We start from the raw sequence: 17987 nt of genomic DNA on the forward strand, positions 1-17987 counted from the left end.
AAACAGGTCAAACGAATGTCAGTAGGGTTAGGGTCACTGGAAAACCTTCACCAGGAGGCCATTCAGCCCCTCCAATTTGATCCATTTAGTGATCAGTAGTTCATTGATCTGAGGATCCAGCCCTTTCTGGAAAGACACCAGGGTGTCATCCTCAAGACCCGGCCTCTGTCTCTCCAGTCCGCGACCCAGATGCAGGATCACGAGCTCGTGGGCGACATCGACAATCCACTCACTCGCTGCTGTCGGTCTTCAGGAAGGACGAGATGACCAGAGGCAGCTCCACCTTGATGATGAAGAGGTAGCTGGACATGGCTACAGAGAAAGACAGGATCCTTTTAGAGGCCGGTTGACGTTGCCTGGGCACCGTAGTTCAGGTGGGAGGCGCCGCAGCCAGTGAGACTGTTACTACCCCCGCGCATCGGCCTGCCCTGAAATAGTGGACACACCTGAACAGCTGGCCAGCGCTTGTTCTCAAACACCGGTCATAGTTCCTGATCAGTACTGGTGCAGAACTGTGCACAAAATACAGGGCAAACCTTAGAAGACAGGCATCATCAGATAATCACATTCAAACGATACAAAGATATGTAGAAACATTTGCGTGTTCAACTCATGATGGGGAATATTTGTATTATTTTTGAATACGTCCACAGGTTCTTTCTGAGAAAGCGAAGAAAAGAGAGGTCTCTGTAGCAGTCACACAAAGGTGCAGGGTGAGGGAAACATTAACTCATGAGCTTCAGACAACTCTACGTTAGAGTTTCAGACTTTAAGATATGCATTCTGAAATCCAAGCATGGATCATTCTGCGGACGAGAGTGCCTTGTTGAGCATCATGCCTGCAGAGCCGAGAACAGTAAATTAAAAAGTGTTCTCATGGGTACAGACATGCGTCTGTCTCAGTGTGAGGTAGTTCATGCGTGTCTGAGTGTAACCGCCTGAGATTCACCTCCAATGTTGTGGATGCTGACAACGATAGCTGCTAAGATTTTCCCTGGATGTCCAAAGGCTCTGTTGCCCAGCTGTTCATAGGCACGGATTCCTGAAAGATGAAACACCCACAGTCATGCTGCTGTTCTGCTCAGTGCACTGGGTCACTGCTGCAAATACTGCTACTCTGCTATGGCAATCGGGTTCCACAGAGCATTAAACACACCCTGAAATTCAGAGCAAACACTCTCAGGGCTGAGAACAGAGAGCGACTCCTTACAGAGTCACAGAGGAAGCCCAGGGACTGGTGCTGAACCTGATCCCCCAAGAAATAAATGCATGAGGTTCCTTGATTAATACCAGTAGAACACCTGGGGGAGAAATTCCTGGATCTCTTTATGAAACGCCCAGATATGATTCCTGGATTAGTTATTCCCAAAGACCTTAATTAACAAGTGGCTCACTTATTAACTCTGCCTTCTGACCCTAAACGTGTTTGGTCTCTTTCTGCTGTGCTGCAGCTGTGCGGAGGACAGGGGCTCTGACTCAGTTCACGACAGGCGAGCGTGCTCAGTCTGGAAGCAGCAGGGCCGGGGAATTCAGGGACCGCCTTACCTACGACTCCGGCGCTCTTCAGAAGCAGGTGTATGGAATACGCCGACAGAATGGCAATGAACGTCAACAGGATTCTGCAGAGACGTGAGGGAATATCTCAGGATTAGGGAAGGGAAAGGGCATGCGAGGTGCAGTACACAGTACAGCTGGCACAGGGGGCTGACCAGAGGAACCCAACAGTGAGCTCTTGTCAAACTGTAAAACAGCTGCCCTCTGGAACAGCGTCACTAAAGCACTGAAGGTGGGAAAAGACTGCCTGGACGGACTGCAAAGGACTAAAACACAGAGGATGGCCTCCGGCTCCAAGCGAAAGCCTGCTTTGCTTAACAGAAAACAGCATCTGGTACTCTCTTTTCAGAGTGCAACAACCGGGCTAAAACGCTTTGCTTTTGCACTGTTATGAGTTACAGCGGCCCTTCTGAAATCTGCAGACGGGTGGCAGAGACGGCAGCGAAGGGTCAGGGGTGGGGAGTGGAGAGAGCAGGCCCGGCCTGCTGGTTCCTTGGGGATCGATCTGCCCCTCGGTACTGAAGGATGAGATCCGCACCCCGCAGGCAGAAGCTACTGTAAATATTTATCCCCCAGCCTGCAGCGCAGCTCCTCTCCACTAGTCATCAAATCCTCTAATCTCATTACGCTGACAGATGACTGCAGGCCTGATCACAAGAACCTCAGCTATTCCCCAGCTCTTGGCTACTGGCCAAACCTGCCCTGCCCCTGACAAAACCCAGGATCGCAACTGCCAGGCAGGTTGATCTGCGAGCAGTCGGCTATATATAAACCTTAAAGTCGCATGCTGCTGTCCAGTCCACTTTAAAACAGGCTGTTCAAAAAGACACCCATGGCCATGAAACCTTTTCTCTCCTTCACTGTCACGTTTCAGGTTTATCACCTTCGTCAGAGGATAATGACCAAGATGACGGCTCTACCAGTAACAAGATAGGAGTAAAGATGAAACTACTGCCGCAAACATGCAGTGAATTAGGACTTGTAAGTGAAAAAAAGGGCAAAATCACTTTGTTAACTTATATTTATTGAAAAAAATATAGCCTAAGAATCTATAACAATATAATACAATACAGTATGTGTACAAACCCGACAATTTCTTGAGTTATATGATTGTTATACTGTTGTGGCTTTAAAGGTAACAAGCCAGTGCAAGTATCTGTTTCCCCATCAGTTTACACAGGAGGGTGTGCACTGCTGTCTGACTGTACGTTGTACAGTGCACATGCAGACTGTGAAGCAGATTTAGCCTTCCAGCGTCTTTAAAGAGTTCACATCATGTGATTTAACCTGATAAGGTCTCCATTACAGTCCTTCCCAGGACTCAGAAGCACACTAACATGTAAAGGGCTCAGTCCCAGTGGCTGGCTTAGGGTCTGTGGCACCGACAGAGGACGAGACTCTTCCCGAACAGATAATCAGGAGGTTTCGGGAAGGAGTTAGCTGTCTTGGCAGGTTTCTGAAACCAGCCGAACATGGTCTGGCAGATGTATCTTCTCCTATTTATACAGGGCTATAAATAAATTCCTTTTTCAGAGCTAAAACTGAGCTTCGAGCCGTCTAATTCTTTAACCCAATTGGGAAAAGGTTCAATCTGAAACCAGATGAACCTTCGCACCAGGGGGGCTGAGAACGTCAGACGAAATCCTGCATTGCCAAAACTTGGAAGCCACTTGACCTGGTTTGCTTTCTTAAGTCACTGTGGTTTTTTTATCCCCCAAAGGAAAAAAGAAGGATTAGCGACAAATAACAAAAAATATTTTTCCTTAGTGAATTGAGAGTGGACTCAGTTTGGAAGCAACGTCCAGTTTCTACAACTTCTACGCCAGCAGCCATGTGACATTGACCTTGTGTGGACTTTGGCTTCTGGATTCTCAGGTGTGCAGGGAGGATGGAGAACCTAGCAACAGCCCTGGCTGGTGTTCCCCTCTGCCGCATGTTGCTGCCACAAGGTGGTTCATGGGTAATTGATCCCGGGTAACAGGGCCACCAGAGGACCCGGGCTGACCAAGCACGAAGCCAGCTCGCTGATGCCTGAGGCGAAGCCCACTATTGCGAGAGAGTTTTGCACAAGGGGGGGGACTTAAGAAGGAAAACTTGGAGGGTTCCAGCCACATCCTTCTGAATTGTAAGGAGTCCTTTCATTCCTGTTGGGGCAAAGACACACCTCCTCAGCTGTTTCTCCGGGCTCTCTGCCCCGGTCTTCCAGAGTATTCCATAACATGGGAGGAGCTGCTTCTACGTGCACGCTGCCCAGTCTTGCCTAGGGCATGGAAACCCACACCTGCCTTCCTTGGCATCACATCTACCACACCCCAGAACGAATGACTAACACACAGCAAGCAGTACGTCAAGCAGGGAAGCCCGCCAAGGAGTCTCCACCTCTCCGATGATCCAATGAGCATCTGGCAGTCGGCCAGGATGCAAATATCACTCAGCCTCCCATCCAAAACAGGTGTCAGACAGATCATCATGGTGTTCAGGCTTTGGGGAGCCTTTGGGGCTTTGCAGTTCCTCCTGCATCAGCTGGTCCAGAGTGAGAGCCCTGCGGCAGAAGCACCTCTCTCTGTGAGCAGAACACAGGCTGCTGGGCCTGCAGTGAAGACAATCTGAGACCAGCTTAGGAATGAAACAGGTCACAGCCTGCATGTCTGAGGGATGGCAGGTCCTCATTGTATCCAAAATTGCTAAAACCTGTCTAATGATCTGGTCATCCATGTGTGAGAAAGGTCCTCACTCCTGAGCGGACTGTGCAGCGGATATGTCCCTGGGAGGCTTCCGTAGAGAGTAGCCATTTTGGCTCTTTCTACAGAAGCCACTCCCCTTGTTTCCCAAATGAGCCAAAATGGCTGCTTTCTATGGAAGCCTGCCAGGGACACATCAGCTACTTATTCCACTCAGGAATGTAGACTCCCTCACACCGTGGCTCAGCTAGAGAATGATGAGAGAGCAGGTATGAGACTCTTGCAATCAGAAATGCATTTTTTAGACTGTGAAAGCAAAGTAACATCAACAACATCAACGTGAAACACTTTAGCTGTGCATAAGGAGGCTCGCTAACATCCTGAAAGACACTTTCCAGTTTGATGAGATCCTGGGTTCACTGCTTTCTTTCAACTGTATAAGCAAGATGAGTGCTTTGAGTGTTTTCTTATTAAGGTACAACCAGATGACCAGCTGGACCGAGGGGACACGCTTTCTGAATGAGGCGCCGGCCAGTTACTCACAGGAAGAGGATGATGCCAGTGTTGGACATGGCGTACGCCAGCCCCAGGATCCCACTGCCCATGATGGCGTTGCTGAGGTTGAAGACAGACATCCCCAGAGATGTCTTTCCTTCGAACTGCGGGACAGCCAGAAAGACAGACACTCAGACGTTTCTGCTGGTTTCTCTGCAATAGAACAGCACTCACCCATAACTTAACAAGAGCTTGAACAGCTCGATCTTTCTTAGACTGGCCTGACGAAGCATAAAGAGCATGTCTTCAATGCTGTTTGAGCACCAGTGTGTTCTAATCAAGGCAGAATAAGGCACCAGGCCTGTCGTGTCCAGGACAGAGCACTGGCTTGGACATGGGGGCTGTGCACTCATGACACCAAGACCGCGATTTACCGTAGGAAAGTCAGAAAGCGCAAGATGGCATGGAGTGCAGTAAAGCACAGCGTTATTGCGGTCAATCAGTGGGGCTCCCTGTTAGAAGAATGTAAAACCAGGAAAGTGTGGGTGAGGCGCGTTGTTGTAAAATGTGGTAAAAAGACAAAAGTACCACTCAGATGTACCACCGTAAGCACCCGTAATGAGAACAAGTTCTCACTGTGACCCCCCCACTCCTTGGTGTCTACAAATGAGCAGCAGTATGGACGCCAGCTGTCCAGCGCCCCCCTGCACCCACACTTACGTCTGTAAACTGGGGCTGCTTTTTCCCATCGCCTTTGTGCGGCAGGAACTCCTCTCGCTCCATCTCGGCAGATTCTGGCCCTTCGTACCTGGGGGGAGACAGGCGGGCACCCGGCGCTGTGCGTTAGTAACAGGGAGAGCAGGGATGTCAGTCCAAGCGTTGCTGAGTGGACACGTCTGTCCAAGACCAACACGGCGAACTCTGCGAGAACAGGCCCTGACGACACGCCCTGTGTCAAAGACTGAGCACAGGGGGTGGGAGTCAAGGGACAGAACCCGGACCACTAGTCTCCCCAATATTTCTCTGCTTAGATGGTGTCCTTCGTGTTTTCTCTGCTTGGTTCTGTGTTTCTGTGTTTTGTACTGGTTGGCTTACTGTACTGGACAAAAACAGTTTGAGAAAACTCATCCACAGCACACAGGGCTTAAACACCTCCCCTAGCCTGACAGTAAACCGAGTGGAACACCATGGTCATGCAGTGAAATTCTTACAGTCATAAATATACATTGTAGTGAGCCCAGAGCTGTGCCAGACAGGAATGTTAATGAGGAGGAAGCGGAGCTGATCACTTGGAAAAGGATATCCCCTGAATTCTTGTGCTTCCAAGGAAATGACTAATCAGTGGGAGCTACCGCCACAATCTGGAATGTCTGTAAAAACGTGGCCCAAACATTTGTATGTGGATTTCAAATCAAACAGTAATCTACTGCCATGTGTTCAGTAGCTCAGTATCAGAGTGTAGGGGTGCAGTGTGTTCAATAGCTGAGTGTCAAGGTGCTGGGCTGGAGTGTGTTCAGTAGCTCAGTAGAGTGCTGGGCTGGAGTGTGTTCAGTAGCTCACTGTCAGTGCTGGGCTACAGTGTGTTCAGTGTGTGTAATGTGTTCAGTAGTGTGTGCATGTGCATACAGAGGTAGGTGAACCTCGAACAGACCTACCCATCTTCCAGCGTGACCTTCTCTGGGCTGAGGTCGTTAACATGGCTGCCATTCGAGATGATGCCCAGAGTTTCATTGCCAGAGAGTTTTTCTAGCTCCATGTCGGACAGAGGATAATCGTGGCTTGGCCGGATCGGCAGTCCTGCACTGTGGATATTCTGGAGGTCCGATGTCTCTCAGAGGGGGTCTGAGGAACAGACAAGCACAGACATCACTACGGAGCCCAGCGTCTCCTGTTCCTGGACAGGGAATTAGGCTGCATGCCTATAAAGAAATAAACTCAGAACAGCAGTTGGTTAATGCGAAATTAACACATACTGAGTCCTCAAAGTAAATGTCACAAAGTGTTAAGATCCCTCTCTAGTGTGAGAATTTCACTCTTTTGCTATTTGCGTTGCCTTACAGTTACTTTTTTCTTTGGTTTTGTTTTAAGTCTCAAATTTCTGAGACTTGAAGGACTCTCAGTCTTAATCTGCTCTGCCCTCCTCTGTCATGAAAGACATCAAATTATTGCTCGTTAAGAAAATAGCCCAGGCATGGCTGTGGCACAGTATCTTTCACGTCATCTTTCTCTAATGGTTTCTCAGTCCAAGACAGATTATTTTCCGATGGGCTTGGCCTCCTACAGTGTGCCTGACTGGGTAGTCAGCTATTGACAGGAGTGTACAGTACATGACAGGCTCTTCCTGTGGATTGTGGATTGCAGGGACTGTGGGATGAGCAGAATCTTAGAATTGCACAGACGTGGGTGACACACCTGATGAGATGCACTACTTTTAAAAAAAATTAAAATAGCATTTGACATTTCTTTCTGCATCTGGAGGACTCATGAGAAGCACCAAGTGACAAATTAAGTGCCTAAATGCCTCAGCTGATCGCTTGTAACTCCTCCCGAGAGACGATCCACCTAGCTCGTTATTAGTCTTTGGAGACTGGAATGGTCACTTCGGAGAAAACACTAAAGCAGGAAACATCAGAATTAGCAGCAATTCCCTTGCAAAATGAATTGCGTTTATTCATTAATTATTTATTGGTTTTAACCGAGGCAACATACTGTCCATGTGTGCCCTTCTATTATCACTGGTTCAATCTGAGTGAAGGAGCTCACTCACAGGCACAACATGAGCCTGGCTGCCCCACCTGGCATTCGAACCCACAGCTGCCCAGTTCGGAGTCCAGAGCTCTGACTGCTGGTCCACATGAGCAACATGTGTTTAGACATACAGTATACACAGATAGGAAGATCAATTTCAACCTGCCTACTGAGTCTCACACAGAGGTTAAATAGTATCAAACTCCTCTGTTCCAGCACTGACAAGACTTTAATGCAGAAGCTTCTGCACAGATGTTTTTAACACCAATGTCTCTGTAATGAATGCTATCATAATTAATAGGAGTAACTGTACTGTTATGAAGAAGAAGGTAGAGGTTTTCCACTTGCTGTTACACAGCACGTCTGTCATTCTCAGGAGTGCTGTAGGGGTGATGATGATAAAGTTTCTCTCTCCCTGTACAATGTTACATTCTTGTACTTCCAGCGGAGCTCCTGCAGCGAGGCTTCAGCACAGGGCATTGACGTAAGCGCCTCTGTCCTGCCTGTCCACATCAGGCTCGTGAATAAGGAGCAGCTTGTGTTGGCTGCACACACACAGGGAATCTGGCAGAATCCAGACATTTGCTTTAGCACTGAGATTCAGCCACGTTGCATATTAAGGGGAGGAGACTTCTGTTACCGTGGGAAACAACACAAATAGCCCCAGCTGTCTGGTCCCCACCTCTTGAATAATTAAAGGGGAATGAATGCCCACAACCAATAACCCACACCACACTGCTTGTGTGCTATTCTACTGGCTTCACTGCCTCCCTCTCTCTCTCCCAGTGCCTCAGCTCTAACCACTAGCCCACACTGCCTCCCTCTCTCTCTCCCAGTGCCACAGCCCTAACCACTAGCCCACACTGCCTCCCTCTCTCTCTCCTAGTGCCTCAGCTCTAACCACTAGCCCACACTGCCTCCCTCTCTCTCTCCCAGTGCCACATCCCTAACCACTAGCCCACACTGCCTCCCTCTCTCACAGTACCTCAGCTCTAACTGTCTCCTGTCTCCTACCTTTCTGACAATAAACCCTTGTCATGGCTTTTATTTTAAGTTCTCACACACACGTGTGCACAACACAACACAACACAACAGAGTCACATGCCTGTAATCAGCCCACGACCTTAAACTCTAAAGCTGGGTTGGTGGTAGGAAAGCAGCGTCACATGTCTGTTCTTTCCACTATGAACTCTCCCACCTCAGTCTCTCTCCTTTTCTCCCAAACCCCCTCCTGGCTGGTCCTCCATTTCTTACCCCCCACCCTCCACCCGCCACCCGGCACCAGAGCTCTACAGAAAGCGCAAATGAACAGGCGTCAGCTTGTGATGCCCATTTCCTGTCCCACTGTGACCAAAGGCCAAAGCTGGGGAAGGGAGATGCCTGGGGGAGGGTGCTGAGGCACTAGCCCAGCCCACTCTGGGCTTCAGAGCATCGTGCAGCATTCATTTCCTTCCCCCTCATCTTAACTGCGTCACTACGGATACGTTTCTGCGGATACGGTGCTGCCAAACAGAATTTGGTCTTACTCCTAAACAATGGGGATGAGTCATTACAAATGCAAGGATAAAACATCACTGAGCAAAAAGCCCCATTACATCAATTCCCCAAGTCACATAAGGGCTTCATACAGCCAGGTGCTAGAGCACCTCAGATCCTTGATTTATTAAACCTTCGTGAACACGCAGGCAGGGGACTTGTTCCAACTAAGTTAAAGGCAGAAGGTTTGGAATGAAACTCCTCAACAGCCTGCAGCCCTGAAGGGCCAGAGGTAGCCAAGCCTCACTGACACTAATTACTTGGAAAATGGAAGCTTGTGTTCCAAATAACTGGAAACTAATAAACTGTGGTGAATACGTCACAGCTGCCCAGCTCAGCAGAAAAGATATCAGGTTGTTTCATTGTCTGTGCAGTTATTACACAGCTGTCCTTCATATCTGAAGCAGATAACAATAAACAATAAGAGAGACCAGAGCAGTAAAGTTGATATAAAACCAAGCAACTTTTCATTTACTGTCACTTCTGATTAAATCCAAGTCAGCTCGCTGTGCCGTTCTCGGCTTGACGCACAGCAGACGTGGGTGGTGGGGTTGTTAGCGTCGCTGTGTTTTTAGCAACCGTGAAAGTGCGTTGTCCACGCAGACCAGCCTGCCTGAGCTTTCAGGACACGTACTGAGGTGTCGTTTTTCAGATCAGTCCTCCAGCTGCGTCTCAGCTCGCTCAAACGAGCGCTGTGCCAAGCAGCTTGCTAAGTGCCGAACCCTGCTGGTCTCAGCGCTGCCCTCACCCCTCACGGCCAGCTCAGTGGGGAAATGGGGGAACAGGAAGTGTTCTCGATAGATGAGACGCAGAAGTGTGCTGTATAGTATAAACAGTATAGAGAACAGTACAGTATAGAGACCTGACCAGAAAAACAGACCTACTGGGCTGTTGCACACCTTGTCCGAAGTTTCACAGTGGGCACTTCTCATGTTGCAGAACAAATGTTGTTTTAAGGCTTCTGGACAAAGTCTGTTATCAGGCTCTAACTTTTGTGTTAAGAGGCAGTTTCTGTGCACGCCTTGTGCTGAACGTTATCTATGTATTGGTTATGCAAGGGGCTTTTGAGGAACCTGACCTATCTGTGGGACATTATGAGTTTATTGCTCTGCAAAAAACCGTGGAGGGGTATCTCCCCACCAAGCTATCCCAGCATTCCCAGAAAGCTACTGATTGACCTGGCAATCTTAGACCGGACAGTGAGAGTTCAAACTTTCGTTTTCTGCAGCAGGAGATGAACAGAAGTACACATGCAAGAGCTCTGAAGGAGTACACACAGCGTAAGTCTATGATCTCAGATAGAAAGATGACCTGGAGTTGCACAGCAGTCCCTGTTTTTAAGCAGATGTGTCCATTGTGAAAACAGCACTAGATCAAAATCAAATGGGGACATTTAACATCAAGCCTGTGTGGAAAAATAAAGTTGAAGTTTAAATGTTGTTTAGCCTCCCCCAAAAATAAATATCTCTGATTATTCCTAACTGCCCTCTCTAAGCCTGTTTCAGACACAAAACTAAAAAAGCCAGCTTAATCTTTGGCACAAATGCCATGGCAAAGTTATTTTCCACTAACAATATAAAACGTCTGCTCCTTAAAGCTGATTGACAGCCCCTTTACTTCAAAGGCCGTAAAGATAAAAGAACATGGACTAACTTCCAATGTGTGAAACTATTGTTTACAAGGGTTCGTGTCTGTGCATCTTGTGAGCATGCAGCCCTGCAGCTACAGCTAAAAATGGTTGCGTGGAAGACCTCTCATCTGAGCTGTTTTGGATACAGTACAAACACAATGTGCATGACTTCAGTGCTGAGCGGTGGAGGTCAGGGGGAGGACAGTAACGTGGCAGGAACAGCGCCCAGCGCTCCCGCTGAGACAGAACACAAGCAGGAGCCTGGGCCCTTTCATCTGAGACTGGGCTACGTGCGCTCACACTTCCCCACACTGCCCCTTGGGGCTCCCTCCCTGAAAGGCCAAGCTGGCTCAGGCCGGGGCAGTATTTATACACCTGGAGCGCTACCAGCGGGGCCTTGGCCGCAAGTAAATGTAGGAGGTCACTGGAAAAAAAAACAAGGCCTGGAAATAAACTGCCGTAGGTGCCTGGAAGATTATCAGCATGGTAAACACAGGCCAAGCACAGGAAAAACAGCCATCTGCAGGAGGTGGGGGCGTGGGGCTGCAAATTGCAGCGTGTAAGGGCACATCTTTCTCTGCTAATTTCATCTGTGTGGGACTCGGGACGCTGTGCACAGGAGAGCAGTGCTCCTTGGTCCCAGCCTGACCCGAGGTCTGCCCCAGCCCAGAACTCACGGGCCAGCTTCAGAGAGGCTAGAATACTCTTGGGACTGCTGATCAAACTGACCCCTTGAAGTTCAGGAACTCATTCTGTAAGAAGTGCTGCGAATCAGGTCCCTGCACACCTCTGACTGCTCTTAGCGGAGTAGCGCAGCACTGTGCCTCTTTAAAACGAGCTCTCCATCTCTCCCAAATCCTGTGGAAGTGTCCTGTGTTTCAGCTACACTGCCTCACCTATACTCAGCGCTGGCTTTCTCTATGAGCATCGTGCATGCGGCCCAGCTTCCAGACCAGGCACTGCTGCGTTCGTGTCTGCTCCGTTTTGTGCTCGGTCACTGTCCGCGCGGCACACATGCCCTCTCTTTGACAGACACGGCTGCTTGCCTTTGCTGTTGTCAGATTTTGGGGTCCCCAGTTGTTCCCTCTGTATTAAACGACGCCCCCAGTTGGAATGGGCTGCCCCCTGTGCCTCAGGTGGCAGTGTGTGGGGCAGAGGAGCCGCAGTCCCAGCGCCCCCCAGCCCCAGCTGTGCCCTACAGCTGGCGGCGCCCTGTGGTCACGGTGCCACAGCCCGGCCCGTGAGCTCAGGCTGCCTGTGTGAGCAGTGGACTTGGCTTCCGGAGAGGCAGCACTGGTGGGGGATTTGGACAGCGTCACAAGGCCGCAGGCTGGAGCTGGTGCCGCCCCGCCAGCGGGTGGCTGGCTCCTCAATCCAGCCTCCCCGTGTCCACCCTCTGGCCCCCCCGTGTCCACCCGCCGGCCTGCGGCTTTGGCTCGGGGACACTGGGCTCTTTCAGCCAAGCTGACAGCACGCCTCCAGACGCTGACAGCGCTGCTGCTGTTGCACCGGACGGGGGATCGGCGGGGCGTCAACAGATGATTCACAATCCTCAAAGGCACTAAAGCAAACCCAGCGGATTTCTTCAGACTGACCAGTAAAACATGAACCAGAGCACACAAGTGGAAGTGTTCTAAAAACCGAGAACAGGAGGTTCTTCTTTACACAAAAGGTGGTGGGGGTGTGGAGCAAGAGCTGGAAGTGATTCTTGAATTAATAAGCTGCTATTTACCAAACACGCCAGATGGGCCTAATGTCTCCTCTCGTTTGAAACCCTTCTAACGTTCTTATGATATTTCTGTGTTGTTCTTTTCTTGACCGATAAATACTCAACTAACAAAAATGACTACATGATTCACAATTTGACTGTTACATCCTCAGGCAAACAGTACTGAAAGTCCTCTGTCCAGAACTCTGGGATAATGCAACCAAATTCATAAACTGGACCAGTCAGACTGCACTGGTGCAGACATAGAAATATCTCAATGAATTTTCAGCCCTTTAGCTCAATTGTCCAACCATTATATACATTATATATATTTAAGGATATTTTAGGGTTGATTCTAATTTTATATTCTGGCCAATCAGTTCTAGATAGAATCCTGACCTCAGCGTGAGATGGCTAAAATGTTATGGCTATTTTAAAAGTCCTGCTTTTAGATTACAATTATCCCAGAAGAGCCCGGATCTTGGAAAGGAGGTGGCGTTTTAGGATTAATCGCAAGGTTAAAACCCCAAACTGTCCCACGGCTCTGGGATCACAGACACACGGCTGGAGCCCTGCCCACCACCAGCACTGGGCCGCCTGCCGCCCGTGTGGAATGGAGTCAGGTCCGCAAGCTGGTTCTGGGATCTGATCGGATCCACGCAGGCTCTTTCCAGACACACAGCCCCCAGCCCTGGCCTTCTGGGAAACACGGAGTCACTGACGGGACCTGTCCGACCTGCTGCTCCCGTCCGCTTTCGAGTCGGCTCTGGGAGTGAAGGCAGATCCCCGGGGCTGGCAGGGAGCACGAGGGTGGGATGTGATTGCAGCTCCCGGCCTGCCCCGTCAGCGCCCGTGCGGCACAGATGGGTTCCCATTCCCATTCGGAATCCGGGCGATCGGCACCTAACCTGCCAAGGTTATCCAAGCGCATCCATGGGAAACGGCACCCAGCAGGATACCCCACTCCCAACCATGTGGGATTGCAAACCCTGAATCTCCTTTCCTGTTGGGACCCCGAGGAGGGAGGGGGATCTCCGAAGTGCTGTGCACCCCAATCCTGATCGGCGCCCTGACCGTGACTGTGAGCTCTGACTGTGCGTCTCCTCTCTAATTACTAGGCACAGCAGGGAAGTAATTAGAAAGGCACACATAATGCTGGGATGTATGTGGAAAGTGTAGAATTGATAACATGGGGTGGAATGTTGCAATTGTAGAACGCATCAGTAAGACCTCTTTCAGAATCTTGTGAACAGATGTGGTCGGCACGGCAGAGGAAAGACACGGCAGCTCTGGAATCTGCCCACGGAGGAGCAAGCGGATACACTCCTGGGATTTAGGGAGTGAACTGCACCGATGAGCTGGAAGAGCTGAACCTTTTAGTCCTGAACAAAGAAGACTACAAGGAGGCCTGATCCACGTATTCAAAATCCCCAAAGGCCTTGAACCAACTGCGAAGCACAACCCAGACGACACAACTGGAACATGTGACGAAGTGCATTTAAAACAGAGCACAGGAGGCGCTTCTGTACCAGAAGGGTTGTGGTGGAGTGGAACAAGCCACATGGTTCAAGCCAATACCCTGGCTTCTTTCAAGAAACGTCTGGATGAGATCCTGGGATCGATTCAGGCCTAACGGCCAGGCAGGACAGGAGGAAAGAATGGCTCCTCTTGTCTGGAGCTGCTCGTCTGCTCCTCGGAGAGGCCGGCTCTGGCCACAGCTGTCTGGATTGTAGACTCAGGCCCTTGCGGAGGTGGAGTGACTTTGGAGCCCCAGTCCTGTAGCTTTTCAAAACAGATCCAAGGCATTTCTGCGGGATGTTTTATTTTCTTTGCTTCTAAATAAAAACTGGTCCACAGACAGACCTTATACTCCAGCTTCTTCATTTTCTCTCTCTGTGCTCAGTGAGGTGGTTCCTGCCAAAAGGCCGTTTCTCAGGAAGGAAAATGGCCGCAGCTTTCAAAAACTATGTTTAATACTTTGGCAAAGGCTCCTCCTTTTGATTTTGTCAGTAAGACAAGAACATTAAACACCATTAAAGTGGCTGGATGTGAGAGAGAAAGTCACAATTAAATGTCATTTAGAGCCTGAAATCCCATTCTATTTCAAAATGTACGGCATTGAATTGCTTTCTCTGCCCTTTCTGTACATTGTACTGTATATTGAAAATGCCCCTTTAGGACTGTTCCCAGTATTCCCAGTATTCCCAGTTCAGCTACACTGGCCCCGCCCCGCCCATTGCAGGCACTATTCCTGCCATCTTCACCCCAACCTCCAAAGAGGACAGTCGATCCCCACCTATGCCTGTGTCCTTCTAGCGTCCTCGCAGGAAAGCACTATATCCCCTGGCCAGAAAATTAGGACCCCCTGCCAAATCAACAGGCCGTCTCAGCGTCAGGCAGTGTGTGGTTGGGCTTGAGCGTGAACAATCCCCAGACCTCCGGCCTGTCGCAGAGCAGTGCAGCTGGGAGAGAACAGTCAGTCCAGCTTCTCTCCGGGCCGGTCGCCCCAGCCTCAGCTGCAGGCCTGGTGAGGAAGCAGAGCAGGACCGACAGCTCGTGACTGTCACGTGACAGCTCCAGTTCAGCTCCACGGACTGCGGTGCTCCTGTCCTGAAGACCGCGAGGCCCTCAAAGGCCATCTTCACAGCAAACAGTAACACACGAACCGAGGGAACGCGACTGGAAACCATGTGGAACAGGGCTGAGGGGGTATGGAACAAGCTGCCCAGACATGGTGTAGAAGCCACTACCCTGGCTTCCTTCATGAGTCTCTGAGCCCCACCAGCTGTCTGAACCCCACCAGCTGACTTTGAACCTCACCATCTGACTTTGAACCTCACCATCTGACTCTGAACCCCACCATCTGACTTTGAACCCCACCAGCTGAGTCTCTGAACCCCACCATCTGACTCTGAACCCCACCAGCTGAGTCTGAACCCCACCATCTGACTCTGAACCCCACCAGCTGAGACTGAACCCCACCATCTGACTCTGAACCCCACCAGCTGAGTCTGAACCCCACCATCTGACTCTGAACCCCACCTGCTGAGTCTGAACCCCACCATCTGACTCTGAACCCCACCAGCTGAGACTGAACCCCACCATCTGACTCTGAACCCCACCAGCTGAATCTGAACCCCACCATCTGACTCTGAACCCCACCAGCTGAATCTGAACCCCACCATCTGACTCTGAACCCCACCAGCTGAGTCTGAACCCCACCAGCTGAGTCTCTGAGCCCCACCAGCTGAGCCTGAGTCTGAACCCCACCAGCTGAGTCTCTGAGCCCCATAAGCTGAGTCTGAACCCCACCACAGGGGACCTGTTCCCACTATATGCATAAAATGAAAATCAGTTTTATTTTCCTCCAAAAAGATAAACCAAGAATTTCTAAAAGTAGTTAATAAATTTTGGCCCTCAAGAGCAAGCCAGCAGGTATAATAGGTCTCTTTCAATTTGCTTTAGACCTGAGGAAAGTGTTTATTTGGTTCAGTTAATCAAATAACGAATTCAGTTAACTAATTAGGTGGAATGAAACTCAGGAGGTCCTGTGCCCCTGGGGGGCTGGATGTGCAGGAGAGTCACATGAATCCTTCAGCCTCCAGAGAGCCCACAGCCTTCAGGCCTTTCTGTGAGGGTCTGGCTCATCGCCGGCCACTCTCCCGCTCTCAGAGACAGGGGTCCAAGCAGCAGGCAGAGGGGCTGTGGAAGAACACAGCTGCTCGTCCTTCCAGGGCTCGCCCTGCATGCTGCCAGCATGATGCAAGACTGCCTTGCTATTGACTGCTCCCTCTTCCACTCTGGCTCTGAGAGCTGTGGCTCCTCACTGTGGATCCCTTCTAAAAAGCCCTCTCTCCCCCATCACACTCACCTCATCGAAGGCAAGTTGTCCCTGTTTTTCCAATCTTCCGGATTCCCCCTTCCGAAACTTTTCTCCTCTTTTTCAAAAACTCCCCTGTTAAATCCTCCAGCCTCTGCTTCTGTGTTGACATACAGCCAGTCAATGAGTTTTACTTAAACCGCTTTCAGTGCAGAGTTTGAGCAGACTGGGAGAGAGAGGGAGGGAGGGAGCTTAGCAAGGGAGGAGACAGAGGGAGGGTGGAGAGAAAGGAAGACGCTCATGTCCTTTAACTCTTTCCCTGCCCACTGTGTCCTGACTCACACTCACTGTCTTAGACATCCCTGGTGAAACACCGAACCCTCAGCTGGTGCAAATTCACATACCGAAGATGTCTCTTCATCTTCGGATTTCCAGCAGTCTGCCCAAGTTTGGCTTCTCACAAAGGTTATTTTTAAATGCTCAGAGGCCATTATCAGACATAACCAAAGCCACTGCTTTTTAGCTATTTACAGTCCTTGTCGTGTGTCACTGAGGTCCAGTCGCTATATCCTAGATCAAGGGTTTCCAGCCCTGGTCCTGGGGAGCCCCTGCCCAGAAGGTTTTGGGGATCACCATTCAATCCCCTAGTTGTAAAGATCTGGAACGATTCCGTTGTGACCAGTTAAATAGGCAAGTTGTTAAATTAAGTAATTTAGAGATCATTTAAGACTAAAATCTCAATTCCCTTCAGCCCTTCAGCGGCAAAACTCTCTGAATTGAGCAGATTACTCGCTTGACTCAGCAGTAGCTTATTGAACTTTGAACACAGGTGACCTGTAAGACTAATTGGATTGGACCAGCACCAGGACCAGGGCTGGTAACCCTCTGATTTAGGGTGACCTACAAAATTAATCGGCTAGGGGCTCTCCTGGAGCAGGTTTGGAGATCCCTGTCCTAGATGGCATTGTTCCTTGATTGATCTTAGAATTTTTAAGTTCCTTAATTGATCTTATTCATCTTATATCAGACATAGCAGCAAAGTGTTTGTGGGAGATCCGCACAGCACAAAAACTGCTCCAGCTGCGGGGCTTTCTGCCTGAGTGAATTTAGCAGGACAGGCTTGTTAGAGACAGCAGCTCTGTCACACGGTGGCCATTTGGCAGAGAACTAACGATGCTCATGACACAACCACGAGGTAAAGAGAAACCCCTCCAGTCGGGCAGCAGCCTGAGGCCTCTTATCTCCTCTGCCAGGATGGGCCCCCAGCCCAGTCCCTGCCCTGCGAGTCAGCGGTCTGGTTCCCCAGAGGCGCACAGAGCCCCCCACTCCCATCAGATCAGACAGGCCAGCGCCGAGGGAGCCCCGCAGTGCTGGTCTTAACCCAGGGCACAGTGCCCAGGGTGTCCTGGCCTGCTTCACTTTGAGACTGCTTGAGTTCTGCATGCTGGGGGACAGCACTGCCTTCCTCCATCAACCTCTTGAAACCAGACCCCAGAAAACCAGTTGCAGAACGTGAGAACCAAAGAATGCAGCAGTTAACAGCCCATCTGGCCTGAGTGGTCTTTAGCAGCTAATTGATCTGAGGGCCTCATTGATCTGAGCTGTTTTCTGAGAGTATTGGCAACTTAGCTTGTTCCATACTCCTGCAGCACTTTGTGTAAAGTTGTGCCTCCAGTACTTGGTTTTAAAAAGGGCCGGGCGTCTTTCTTGAAGTCTTCTTGATGTCCTTGGTGGCTGTTGCCCTTGAAGCTCTTGAACAGACTTCTTGAAACTTTTATCAGGTTCTTTGACTTAAACTAAATACAGCACCCGCCA

At 50.0% G+C, this 17987-nt stretch overlaps 1 protein-coding gene across 3 annotated transcripts in view; it reads right to left on the reverse strand.

The window, feature by feature from the left end:
- slc38a5b (solute carrier family 38 member 5b) overlaps nt 1-17987 on the reverse strand; it is a 34446-nt gene that overhangs the window by 9065 nt on the left and 7394 nt on the right. Inside the window, exons 1-8 of one of the 3 annotated variants that reach the window (XM_088623690.1) lie at nt 16224-16405; nt 14649-14876; nt 6386-6572; nt 5451-5538; nt 4779-4894; nt 1546-1619; nt 950-1042; nt 234-312 (exon numbers count right to left, since the gene is read on the reverse strand). In XM_088623690.1, coding sequence (XP_088479816.1) covers nt 234-312; nt 950-1042; nt 1546-1619; nt 4779-4894; nt 5451-5538; nt 6386-6486 — 551 coding nt within the window. In that variant the 5' untranslated portion in view covers nt 6487-6572; nt 14649-14876; nt 16224-16405. Of the gene's footprint in view, nt 1-233; nt 313-949; nt 1043-1545; nt 1620-4778; nt 4895-5450; nt 5539-6385; nt 6573-14648; nt 14877-16223; nt 16406-17987 lie in introns of those variants that run through there. The other 2 variants (XM_088623687.1, XM_088623689.1) reach the window with 2 other exon arrangements.

The sequence above is a fragment of the Lepisosteus platostomus genome, chromosome 3, assembly GCF_059453375.1.
Source record: "Lepisosteus platostomus isolate fLepPlt1 chromosome 3, fLepPlt1.hap1, whole genome shotgun sequence".
Classification (NCBI taxonomy): Eukaryota; Metazoa; Chordata; class Actinopteri; order Semionotiformes; family Lepisosteidae; genus Lepisosteus; species Lepisosteus platostomus.